The 13,826-nt window shown below is 44.0% G+C and overlaps 1 protein-coding gene across 3 annotated transcripts in view; it reads left to right on the top strand.

Annotated features, from left to right (window-relative positions):
• The window catches only part of LOC306934678 (uncharacterized protein), a 190,021-nt gene that overhangs the window by 38,697 nt on the left and 137,498 nt on the right, over window positions 1-13,826 (top strand). For all 3 annotated transcript variants that reach the window (XM_079517349.1, XM_079517350.1, XM_079517348.1), the window contains exons 2-5: window positions 2,573-2,720; window positions 6,633-6,791; window positions 8,521-8,713; window positions 13,001-13,123. In XM_079517349.1, the coding sequence (XP_079373475.1) occupies window positions 2,573-2,720; window positions 6,633-6,791; window positions 8,521-8,713; window positions 13,001-13,123 (623 nt within the window). The remainder of the gene's footprint in view (window positions 1-2,572; window positions 2,721-6,632; window positions 6,792-8,520; window positions 8,714-13,000; window positions 13,124-13,826) is intronic.

The following is a 13,826-nucleotide window of genomic DNA, read 5'->3' as shown; positions in this document are numbered from 1 at the left end:
GTGAATGTAACATCTGTGTACATCTGTGTAAAGCGCTTTGGATAAAGGCGCTATATATATATATATATATATATATATATATATATATATAAATGCACCATTTACCATTTAAATAATGGTTCTGCTGTAGCGTGTAGCACTGGTTCATGGGGATCCAGTGGATCCGTACGCGGCCCGAGGGACAAGTCAATATTTTGGACCCGAACCGGCTCGGTTCTCGGTTCGGATCTCGGGTTTTCGCGTCCGGGTGGACCCGTGCTGCCCTCTAGTGGGAGGAATATATTTAAAGGTTTCATGACATTCATTTGAATTGGTTTTTCTTTTAGGTTTTATGACCTCAATTACACCCACACAACCTGAACTTTGAACATTCAGTGGAATTTCTGTGGTCTGGGGGTTTTCTCTGTGTGTTCTGAAGCCTTTTGAGCTGCAGTGAAAACCAGGCCAAATCCCTCAACAGTGGCATCCCCTGGCAAATTCCTATGTCATGTGGGCTTTGTGGACTCTTACTGTACGTCACAGTCCACAGGCAAATCAAGAGTACTTATTTGAGCCAGAAACCCCCAGACCACAGAAAATCTACTGAATGTCAAATTTAGTTTTTTTTTGGGGTGCAATTGAACTAAGAGAACCTATTTTTTTCACAATCTCTTTAAAGGGCAATACTGGATATTATTGCATTCTTACTTAGAACAAAATGTGTGTTATGTTTGGCATCCGTTTCGTGGCTTCCCTGAACCACAGGCCCCTGCCATGTTTATTGGAGGCTTTTTAGATGATTAGATGATTCTAAAGGTTATTGGCACAAGATTCTGGGTAGGAGACTGGGGTAGACTGGGGGTAGTGATAGCCTGGCTAATAAGCCAGACCGAATCAGCCGTTGGCAAAAAGAAATTGCCTGCCGGCGGATTACGGTCTGGAGAGGCTCAATTGTACGCCCATTTCCTACACCAGAGAACTGGTGTGGCCAATCGGGACACGGTATGCAATATGGGCGGGCTTTGGTACAGTGACGTTCAATGCTTGAGACCTTTGACTGACAGTAGCTCTAACCAATTGCGTCAAAGAGAAAATGTTTGAACCCGCCCCCCGGGAAACAAGATCCATACACAGCATCTCCAGACTCAAATACCACACGACAGTGTGATTTGAGTCTGGCTTATTAGCCAGGCTAGGGTAGTGAGGCTGCCTTGTGCTGTAAACTGTGCTTGAATAAATATTATGTTTTTGTTATTTCACATATATAATGAAACATTTCTATGGATTGGGGAACGTGCAGGGTTCTGCTAGCTCACGTCATGTTTGTCTATGCTATATGTTTGATTGAGAATAATTAACCGTACAGTATAGTAGGGATGGGTCCGATTTATCGATTAATCGATTATCGTTAACAGGACCCAAAATTGATTATGAAAATTAATAATCGATCGATTTTATTTTTTATGAAAATCTGTTGGAAAGGCAATATTGTCATCCAAACAGGACAGGGCTATAGGCCTACCAAAGTGTGCCTGGGATGTGTCTGTGTAGCTGCATGAGGAGTGTGAGTCATTGAGTGTGAGATTGATTCCAATCAAGATACATGTTTGGAGGATTTAGCACGTGTTGGGAATTTACCTAATCAGGCCTAGGCTGGGGTTGTATTGGTTGATAATGGTACCCCAACTTTCAGCAGCTGTCACAAAGTTTCCCAAGGGAGTTGGGTTGGAACAATTTTTTTCTGTGATAGTAGACACCTTGTATGAACACATCTGTGAAGAAAGCTAGTGGTAAGCATTTTCTTTTTGCAGATTTGCCACAACTTAAGCTAACTTTACCTAACTAAATAGTGAGTGCCCATACTAGACCTACTCCCATGGTTCTCAAAAAAAGAAAAAAGCTAATTCAAGGGCCGCCATAACTCTGAGAGTGTACAAATTAGTTTGTACACTCTCAGTGTTGCAGCCCATGTGGACCCCCCCCCCCCCCAAGGAACCTGCGGGGGTCCCTGGCCTGAACCACTACTTTTAGAACCACTGACCTATAGAGCGTCGCAGTCCCGCCCCCTACCATGGACCAGGAAATGATTCTCCGTTCATTTTCCTCATAGACATTTCAGAAAGTATTTATTTAAAGACGTTTATGCCGCGGACAAAGCCAACTCGAGTCGTGACAAATCATGACAACAAACACAATTTTTTGGGCCGAACAAATAATTAGAAAGAAGAGAAAAACGGCAGGTTACAACACTTCTTTTGTTGTTTTTCTTCTTTGTAATTATTTGTTTGGTCCAAAATATTGTTTGTGTTGTCATGAGTTGTCACGACTCGAGTTGGCTTTGTCCGCGGCGTAACCGTCTTTAAATAAATACTTTAAGAAATGTCTATGGGAAAAATGCATTGGGATTAATTTCCTGGTCCATGGTAGGGGGCGGGACTGCGACGCTCTATACTGTACATTACCGTACAGTAGTGTACAAGGGCAATTTTGCCTGTTTTGTTCTACCTTCAGTGACACAAGGAATGGAACCGTGAACCCTAGTGAGTACATTGACGAACATTCATAACACTGTGTCCTTGTGTTTTCTTAACAGAGAAGATGGACGTCATGGAGCATCTTTCCCGGTTGTCGGTCAACACCACGAACGCGTCGTTGTCTTTGGACAACAGGCTGTGTCCGACGCTCCACATCGGCCTCTATGCCAGCTTGACGATGCCCACATGGCAGGTATTTGGACCAAGGTACTGTGTCTCACCTTTTTATTCTGGGTAACCCATTTTGACCTGAGATCAGATAATAAAAATGTCTTCTACGTCCTGACAGTTTTCTGAAAAAGCTATGTTTCTATGTCAGTGGTTCTTCGATTTAAAAAAAATAGCAGATCTACAAGCTCGTAGCGCGCCACTCGGTGGCGCGCTATGAGCTTGTAGATCTGCTATTTTTCAATAGTTAAAGCATAACATAATGCTAACACCAAAACGGGTTCCCACCCAAAATGGGTTCAATTCTGTCTCTGTGGCGGGGGCCACTGGTGGGCCGTGAGGATATTGGAAAGTGGACGCCCAAATAAATGGCAAAACACTAATAAGCTTTGTATTACTAATATATAATAAGAAAGAAACAATAATTTAATAAAGATAATCATTTAATACAAACATTTAGATAAAAAAGACAAGATGATGTGAAGATTGATTGACAAGATTATGTAAATAAAATAAGACAAAAAAGGCCTTTCATTGCATGGGCGATTAGATTTATTTCTTGATCGCCTCTTGTCTCGATTGTTTAAACGTGACGTCATGGGCCGCTATGCTCCATAACAGGCTTGATAAGCCCAAAGCTTGTTGATACCGGGATACTCAATAAGCTTGTTATCGGGTTTTTGTCGGGTACTGGCTTTCAAGCTCCATCTCTAGTTGGAACTGGTGCAGTACTTAGTTCAGACTAGTCATTGGTCCGACAAACGACAACCCACCTCAAACCCTAACCTAACCTTAACCGCAAGCACGGGAGCAGGGGGACACATGTCAGACTAATGCTCCGGAATTACGCGCGGATCCCGTTGGAACACAATTCTCCTTTTTTTAGAAATAAACCTGGCCTGAAAATGCGGCCCACAGCGCTTTTTGAGATTTTCAAGTGAGCCCGCTGGTCCAGAAAAGGTCGGGAACCGCTAGTCTGTAAACTATCTTTTAACCCATTTAGGCCTGACCTCGAAATTAAAAAAAAATAAAAATCTTCTAAATCCTCCAGTTTTCTGAAATAAAAATAATTGAAAAATAGCAGACCTACAAGCTCGTAGCGTGCCACTCGGTGGCGCGCTATGAGCTTGTAGATCTGCTATTTTTCAATAGCTAAATTATAACGTAATGTTTAAAACACCAAAAGGGTTAACAGAGTATAACGGAGACCCATATTCAAAACATGACTTTGCAATGCGTCTCTCTCGATCTCGCCTCTGGCAGAACTGACTGGAATGCCCTTTCTGTTAACAGCATGTGCATACCGATGCTTCTGTGGGCGGTGTACACACACGTGGGACTTTGTGAGAAATATATTGTTGCTGTCGGGCAGAAACATCTCTCCATATTCTTTCTAACTTTTGTGTGTGTGTGTGTGTGTGTGTGTGTGTGTGTGTGTGTGTGTGTGTGTGTGTGTGTGTGTGTGTGTGTGTGTGTGTGTGTGTGTGTGTGTGTGTGTGTGTGTGTGTGTGTGTGTGTGTGTGTGTGTGTGTGTGTGTGTGTGTGTGTGTGTGTGTGTGTGTGTGTGTGTGTGTGTGTGTGTGCGCCTTTTTATAGCGCCACCATGAGGCAGATTATTGCAAAACGCATTTATTTATATTACTCGTACACATTTTATCCATACATCACGCAAATCGGTATACAGTATCTCTATAGTCATGTGATCAACACGGACCTGTCCGCTTCCCCACATATTCCATCCCCATTGGCTAAGATTGCCTTCCAAAGCTTGCAGGATTGGTCCGTTTTGAACACAATGCTTCAAATCATGAACACGAAGTGCAATTTCCGTCAAATTATGCACACGCATTCCCACTAGGCAGAGGAAGAAATGGCACTTCAAAAAATTCAAATCAGCCTCATGGTGGCGCTATCTAACAGGCCAATTCATGTTCTTACCTAAAACTGCACCGATCTGTGTACACCTTTTGTAGGCGCACTACTAAACATTATGAATACACGTGTTATATTAATTTTTATTGCCCTGTTATACAACCACCAGACGACAGATTATTGCAAAAAAAAAAAAAAAAAAAAGTTTATATTACTTCTTCACATTTTGTCCAAACATCACAAACGCTAACTCTTTCTAGTTTCATAATGTAATGCCCTACTTCATCATGCTACTACTACAGCAAAAGCATCAAAAGTAGCAGATCCACACGCTTGAAATGCGGCGTGAAGCAACATATGTTGAGCTTGTAGATCTGCAACTTTTTCTGTTTTTTTAATTTGAATCTGAAGAGTAACAGTTTTGGACATGAGGTTTCCTTTCCACCTCCTGACAGAGACGCTGTTTATTTTCAGCAGGATACCATTGCAGTTTGGCAGAAGCCTTGTATTTTTATATAAACGTTCTGTGTTTATTTTTCATGAATGAATGCTTTATTTCGTCGTACAAGTGTAGAGAAAGTAGCCGATCTATAAGCTCACAGCGTGTCACATTGCAACGCATTGTGAGCTTGTAGATCTCTTCTTGTGAAAATGTTTTGAAAGTGGGTTTTATATAAATATATGTAAATAAATGTATAAACAAGAGCTTGTGACAAAAAAATCACACCTGTGTGAAGTGAGGGGCGCTAATTATTAAAGTCTAACATTAAACGCCGTTAACAATAAAGAGACAATATGACGTAAATGACACAACGTAAATGTTCCCTTCATTGTCAATGGCGTTTACTAAACAAACTTTTCTGTGTGGAGTTTGCATGTTCTCCCCGTGTCCCCTAGGGTAGGTACCCTCACAAAAACATGCAGTAATCCTGGTCTCTAAAAAACTGCCTCCCCCTGGCCAGCCGGGGCGCCTGATGGAGGGAAAAGGAACTGGTTGGAATAACGTGTTCCTTCCACGCGCTACGTCCAACCAGGGAAACTCCCCCCTGTCACGTGTAAAGGAGCAACTTGGACACTCAGGCAGGAAGGAAGCATGAGTTCAAGTCCGTTGCTCTCTCCCCATGTCCCCCATATATGGGGACTAGGTTGGCGGAGGGTGTGTAGAGAGCCCAGGATCACATTAGATAATTGACACAGGGGTGAAAAAATGGGTTACAAAATTGAGGGATACAAATTTAAGATAAAAAAAAAAAAAACTTTTAACTAAAGACAAACATTAAACCTGTGTATAGGAGGAGCTAGCGCTCCTCAAAAATCTGAGAACCCATCCTACTATAAATGCGCCACGTCTGTCTGTCTGTGTGCGTGTGTGTGTGTACGGTTTTAATGCACGTAACTCGAGAACCGTTTGACCCACCGACTTCACATTCGACACACGCGTTCCACACCCCCACAGGGAGTGCAGTGCCAGGTATCGAGTCGGTCGGACCCACGGTTCTCCAGAACCACCACAAAAGACTCTGGTCAGGCTCTGCCAGTGGGCCTAATGAGGCCAACTCCTTTCACCTGTGCAATTTCCAGCCTCTGCCTCAGCCAATTGAGGCTCAACCAATCAGGCTCTGCCAGTGGGCTGAATTGATTGCCAAGTACACTTTTCAGTTTGCAGTCTTCACACACAGGCACATACACAGATCTCCATGTGGGACACCGGCTGACAGTGAAAACGGGTGCTATGACAACGTATATCATTAGGTTCCCAAGTTGCATCGTTCCCAAGTAGGCCGGTGGCTGACTGCGACGGGCACGTACAGGTCTAGTTCGGTAAAAAAGGGGGAAAAAATAATTTCTGCGGTTCACATAATCTGTCTTGATTATTGACTAAATAATAACTACATTGGATCCATCGGAATACAGGTTATTTTTTTCCATTTCCTGAAAAGTAAACCATTTTTGACATACAGTACACTATAGGTTTCCACACCTGACAGTGACGATATATGCCCTTTGAGATGACAGCATCTAGTTTCTGAAGAGTGTGCGTGTGTGTGTGTGCGTGTGTGTGTGCGGTCTTCCTCACAGGTTCGCAGCAGAGTTCAGCCTCCTGTTGGAGGTGCGGAGCTCCCAGCAGGAGGAGAGCAGCCTGGTGACTGTGCTCGACTCCTACCACCACCTCCAGCTGCAGCTCCGCCTCAGCCCTCACTCTCTGGCCTACGTCTCCACCCAACACCGAGACTACGAGTAAGACCCTATTCCCTAACACTCCACCCAACACCGAGACTACGAGTAAGACCCTATTCCCTAACCCTCCACCCAACACCGAGACTACGAGTAAGACCCTATTTCCTAATACTCCACCCAACACCGAGACTACGAGTAAGACCCTATTCCCTAACCCTCCACCCAACACCGAGACTACGAGTAAGACCCTATTCCCTAACCCTCCACCCAACACCGAGACTACGAGTAAGACCCTATTCCCTAACACTCCACCCAACACCGAGACTACGAGTAAGACCCTATTCCCTAACCCTCCACCCAACACCGAGACTACGAGTAAGACCCTATTCCCTAACCCTCCACCCAACACCGAGACTACGAGTAAGACCCTATTCCCTAACCCTCCACCCAACACCGAGACTACGAGTAAGACCCTATTCCCTAACACTCAGCCCTCACTCCTTGACCTAGGTCTCCACTCAACACCGAGACTGCGAGTAAGACCCTATGGGCAGACCGCGGCCATCTTACCATATAAGTTAATGGTGCTAACAAGGTGCAACTTCCCATTGGCAGCCCATTCATCCAAACAGAAAAGTCTGTTACAATCATCTGATTGTATTACACAACGTCAAACGCACCAACATTGCAGCTGTACGAAAAGCTTGAATTATTCTCTTTTTATCCTCGAAGTGTTTATTCCATAAAAATCCACCTTAGACATGTTATGACTATGAGCTACCTTGTGTCCTTGCAGGTGATTATTTTTCTAAGTGTGCTCGTCACTCAACTGCCCTGCGTACCACCTGTTTTGAATTTGCACATTCCCTAACCCTCAGCCCCAGTGGCGTGCACAGATACACACTAGGTGGTGCTAGAGCACCACCTAGTGGTGCAGACAGACTGTCCGCTGCCTTTATTCATCGCTTGCTTGATTGCTTGCCATTGTGGACAAGGCACATTTTCTTTGTAAAGCATACAGTAGTATTCTATTCTATACACAAAGGCATTTCAAAGTGCTATCCATGATACATAAAGATAAAATGAAATGGCATGGTAGATTCTAATACTGTATAGGTGTACCCTTGCTAGAAAACCTCTTGTAATAGAGGGTATGCGCATGCATACCGTGAATGGGAAATCGAGTGGCAAAGTGAGTTAACGTTGTTTAGTGCAGGGGTTCTCAACCCGTGGGTCGCGACCCCTCGGGGGGTCGCCAAATTATTTTGGGGGGTCCCCAAAATATTTTCAAAAAAAAAAAAATAGCAGACCTACAAGTTCATAGCGCGCAGATCTGCTATTTTTCAATAGCTAAATTATAACAATGCTTAAAACATCAAAAGGGGTTCCCGCCCAAAATGGTTTAAGGTTATTGTAGCAGTCAATTTATATTGGGGGTCGGGAGGGGGCGGGGCGGGGGTCCCGAGACATTGCCAAAGCATTTCCGGGGGTCCCCGGCCAAAAACGTTGAGAACCCCTGGTTTAGTGCAATCAGATAGGACTTTTCTGTTTGGATGTATATGGGCTGTCAAGGCCAGAAAAATATTTTTATTTATTTTTTGCCACTCTGTAGGCGTTCCCGCGTAACTTCCGGGTAGGATGATGATGTCACGCGCATACCCTCTATTGTGGCTGTGAATGAAAGTATTCATCAAATACGTACAGTACAGTACAGTACAGATAAAAGGACATCTCCTAATCCTATACCAGTTACCAGTCTCAATTCATTCTCCCGAATCCACCTCTTCAGGTTCCCGGTGAGTTCTCTGTGCGACGGCCGGTGGCACCAGGTCTCGGTGGGGGTGTCCTCCTTGTGGCTGGAGGTGTACGTGGACTGTGCTCTGGTGGAGAAGGTCCACTGGGACTACCCTCAACACGACCTCATCACCGACGGTCTGCTGATGGTCGGAGGCATCCTGGAGGCCTTCGAGACTCCGTTTGAAGTAAGGCAACTGTGATTGCGAAATGCTGTCGGTCATCAGGGCTGTAGCTGACGTTTTTGTTGCCCTACTCACAACCATCCTCTGGTTGCTGCCTCGCTCATTGTGTTGCCCGTGGCGACGTGTTGCCCTACGCATTATGCGTATTGAGCGTACACTTTTCGACGCCACTGTCGGGCGTAGACACAGAAAGCTGGTACAGTTGGAGGCCATCGATATTGTCCTTTTCTTTTTGCTGAGGTTTGCGTGATCTGCGCAAAAGGACAGTTAACCCATTTTGGGGCGGGAACCCCTTTTGGTGTTTTAAACATTATGTTATAATTTAGCTATTGAAAAATAGCAGATCTACAAGCTCATAGCGCGCCACCGAGTGGCGCGCTACGAGCTTTGTAGGTCTGCTATTTTTGAAAAATCGTGAAAATATTTATTTCAGAAAACTGGAGGATTTAGAAGGATTTTTTAAAATGTTGAGGTCAGGCCTAAATGGGTCAAATTATAAGGGACAATATCGGTGGCACCCAACTGTAGGCGTCAGATATTAGTGTGCAAGCTTCCGTGTTGGTGCTTCACTAGTATCGCGTAGCCAGACAACTACTGCGAGAGGCAACAGTCCGCCAACGCCAGACTACAGTGCTTCACAGAAGCCTCCGCGGGCGTCACAGAGCGGACGTTCGGGTCTGACAAGTCCCGGAAAAGACGTGCTGTGATTGGCCAGTAGTCACTTGAGTGGCAGCGCTTCCGCCCTCATGTCGATGCACAATTGCTCCAACGAACTGCAGCGGCCAATGAGGCATCTATTTTTGAGGGGCGCTAGCACCTCCTATATTCAGCTATAGTGTAGATTGTGGTCTTACACAGACTTTCCCATTGACAATGAATGGAGAATTTACATCATATGTGACCAGGTCTGGCAAATAGGCCCTCATCTCGACAAGAGTAATTTTTCAGTTTTGTACAGATTATTAAAGTACATAATGTAAGCTTTCATATGATGTATCATTCAATGATATTGGAAAATATTTGAAGGAGATATGAGCATTTTAAAGTGATTGTACCGTTTTCCCCAAAGCTGAGAAAAGCCCCTTTGAATATTCACTACATTCTTGACATTGTATGACCTTGTATGCAAATCTCGGAACTGCTCCTCTCCGCCCCAAGACAGTGGTAAAGTTTGTCGAAAAAACAAGCATAGTTTGACTTATAAATGCATACGTTTAATTTAACCAAATCAACAATCTGTTGGAATGAAAACCTTCTTCAACATTCAAACTGTGTTAATATGAAAAAAACGAAAATCACACACAAAAAAAAAAAGTTTATTTAGCGATTTTCTGCCTTTTCATTATTGGCGAGATGAGGACCATTTTGCCAGGCTGGGTCACATATGTGGACAAGCACATTGGCTATTTTTGTCCTACACAAAGATTAAATCGACAATGCATGGATGATGTACGATGATAAGAGCGCCTCACTTCACACGGGTGTGATTTTTTTTTTTGAGGGGCGCCATGCGCAGGTTTAATGTTTGTCTTTAGTTCAATGTTTGTTTTGTAAACGCCATTGACAATGAAGGGAACATTTACGTTATGTGTCATTTACGTCATATTGTCTCTTTATTGTCAATGGCGTTTAATGTTTTTGTTTGCACCGTTTGTTTTACATCACCATTACATCACCTAATCAACATGAGTTAGACTTTACCTATATATATTAGCGCCCCTCACTTCACACAGGTGTGATTTTTTTGTTATATATCTATGCTGTCGGGACCCATTTGTGGATCGCGGACACATTTTTATGCGTCCCTTTTTAATTTGTTTTGTTTCCAACATTTAGTTTTTAATTTTCAAAATACATTCCCAAAAAAGCAAAAGTTTTCATGAATTGAAAAGATAATTTCCAGTAATTTCATTTTTTTTCCAGTAATTTCATGAACATATCAAAGAAAAATAATATGGCAAACTCATCAGAATTACTTACGTCTTTTTTGTAGAGTAGACCATCCCCCTACCCCCCGCCCTCCCCCATCTCCCTAACGTATAGATTTCCAATGGAAGTTTTGGATTGGGTTTTGGATAAATAAATACAAATAATCTAAGTAGCAAACTTTTTTCTCGCAGTGAATATAACAGTTACAAAATGGGTAATTCATAATAAACATAAGGGGGGGAAAAAATCAAGTCTGTTAGTCTGTCACAGACCTTATTTTCCGCATACTGTAAATGGAAAAGCCACTGAGAAAACACCGTTGGAAATCTGGCGAGGGTAACTCACCTCAGGATTTTAGGAGTCGATGAATGGATGAATGGATCTGTTTCACATGTGATCTTGTCCACTTGGTGGCAGTACAGAGAAGTTCAGCTTACTGTAAACAGTAAAATGTCAATTGTATGACATTAGCGTATGACTACTAGGACACACATTGCTGAACTTTGACAGATGCCTGTTAAGGTCAACTGTCGAGAGATGGTAATTATATGCACTCTCACTCTTAACAGGTTGTGTGCCCAAGACGTCCACAGACGTCCTGGGAAACGTCCCGTATGTAGTGCCCAAGACGTCTGTGGACGTCTTTGCGAAAAATAAAAAAAAATCTCATTACACCGCGTTGATATAGTCTGTACATAAATCCATCCATATATTCATTGTTGATAGACATAAACACCAGTGTTGTTTTTGGCAGCACATTTAGATTTTTGTCGAAGTCTCTTCAGTAGTTTTCATTTGGTTTTAGTCACATTTTAGTCACCTGGAATGTTTTAGTGTTAGTCTAGTTTTAGTCGACTAAATCTACAGTTGATTTAGTCGACTAAAATGTGTTTTGGCGGGCCAAAACACATGCACAGATTTTACACTTACTACTGAAAATAGCAGATCTACAAGCTTGTAGATCTGCTATTTTCAGCATGCAACCAAGTGTAAAATGACTTATACTGGATCTCTTGTGCACTAGTCCATCCCTAACATTTTTCTAGTTTGTATTTGTCTACGAAATTGTCAGTATATTTAGTCTTAGTTTTAGTCACCGTTGCTTAGTTTTCATTTAGTTTTCGTCAGTGAAAAAAGGTAGTCGACGAACATTTTTCGTCTTAGTTTTAGTCGACGAAATCAACACTGATATATATACACCCATTCAGAGATCCAGCGCACATATCTAGGGGTCGAGCAGCTCAGTATAAGCTATATATATTGGACACCCTAAATTCCCCCCGGCGATCAATGAAGGTTTTTGTTATCTTATCTTGCATTGCAATACATCATAGATGGATCATTTGCGTTCAAATCTTTGTCACGGTAACGCTTTTTCTTAGCGAGACTTGGAATAATAACGCTTACATTTATACTTGGATGCTCGCCAGTGCTATAAAGCAGGCTTAAGGAAGCAGAAGTTCAGCGTCTTTCATGTGGACAACTGGACACTTCAACTGTAACGTTACCGATTGACAGATGACGGACAGATCTGCGAGGATAAAGCCCGATGGTCCTTTTATCCGCTCGTCCACCCCGCCACCTAAACCTTAACCAGTTCTGCAGAAACTTTACTTTACTGGCAGCCCATAAATCCTCTCTATGGCGTACACTACACTACACTCCCAGTGCTACTCATCTGAACTGTAATTGAATCCAGAGCTAGTTGTCCCAGTGCCTTTTAATCACTGTCTGAGAGGCCGCTTGTATCATCCATCTTTCTTTCTTGTTGGCAGAACTCTGTTCATATTCATAGAGTTACTGCACTTTTTTTTTTAAATGTACACTTGTGACTGCATTTTGATTGATTGAAAATGTTATTCACAGTATGCAGAAAGCACAAGTCAATACAAAAAACTGTCACTGTGGACGACACCGCATGACAAAGCATTTTACACTCGTTTACAACGGGGTCCACCATTTTTAATTCAGTCCCAATGTTAATTCAGTCCCAATGTTCAGGCAGGGGAAAGTGAAACGTTCCCCTTCTCGAACAAAAACCCTCCGACATTGTTGATGAGTACTGTAAGCCCCCAAACAAAAAAAAAAGAGAGACAAAAAAAAGAAAAGTATTTTATAGCTAAACATGTCTTTTGTCACATTCTCATGTCAGACTTCAGGGTCAAGGCCATGGAATCGTCCCGGGAACAGAGACACATACATCCTCTGTCTAACCTGGTTATGGCCTCGTCCTGATCCCTTTCCCCTCGCCAGCGAGATAAGAGTCAATTCGTCAGGCTGTGGGTGAAGGTTGGAACTTCCTGCGTGTGGGTAACCTCTCACCTTTCACCCTCTTCCTATACACTCCCTATATTCCCCCAGGGGGCTGTGAGACAGATGACCTTTGTGATGGGAGACCCGCACGCCGCCAGACAGCACTGCACGTCCCACCAGCCTGCCTGCGACCGCATGGCCTCGTCGTCTCTCAGGGAAACACGCTCACAGGTGGGGAAAGCAAAACGGTCAAGTGTGTTTGTGTGTGTGTGTGTGTGTGTCAAAGTCAAAGTCGTACGATTAGTCACACACGTTAGCGCAGTGAAATTTGTTCTCCGCATTTGACCCACATCTCTTGGAGCGGTGAGCCGCAGCGTGCGCCACGCTCAGGACTCATTAGTTGATTTGACCCCCCCAATCCAACCCATTGATGCTGAGTGCCAAGCAGGGAGGCATTGGGCGTCTTTGGTATGACCCGGCCGGGGATCGAACCCCCGACCTCCCAGTTTCAGGGCGGACACAAGGTGTGTGGCACCAACGCGGAAGCTTGCCCTCGCTCACTGGAGAGCATACGCCCCAGAGGCGAAGGAGACGTCTACCTTTCTATGCATGGGAAGGGAACGCCTAACCTGACTCCGCCAGATGGGGCAGCAGAGAGTACACTGGGTTCCCCCCTCCTGCTCCCATCTGGGAACTCTCAGGCAGACTTGATGCCCGGCCACAAAACGGCCTGGCCAATCAGCGGCAGCTAGAGGCGGGATCAAGGCATACACAGTGCTGCCTTGATCCCGCCTCTAGCTGCCGCTGATCAAACCCTGACTTTCTGGCCTTGACAGCCCATACATCCAAACAGTGGCGTGCACAGACATTTAGAGGGGCAGGTGCTCAAGTTAAAAAAGGGCACCTTGTGCAGCGCGTGGAACCGTCCGGTTGC

Source organism: Electrona antarctica (assembly GCF_951216825.1).
Source record: "Electrona antarctica genome assembly, chromosome: 12".
Classification (NCBI taxonomy): Eukaryota; Metazoa; Chordata; class Actinopteri; order Myctophiformes; family Myctophidae; genus Electrona; species Electrona antarctica.
This window is presented reverse-complemented; position numbering and strand designations above follow the sequence as displayed.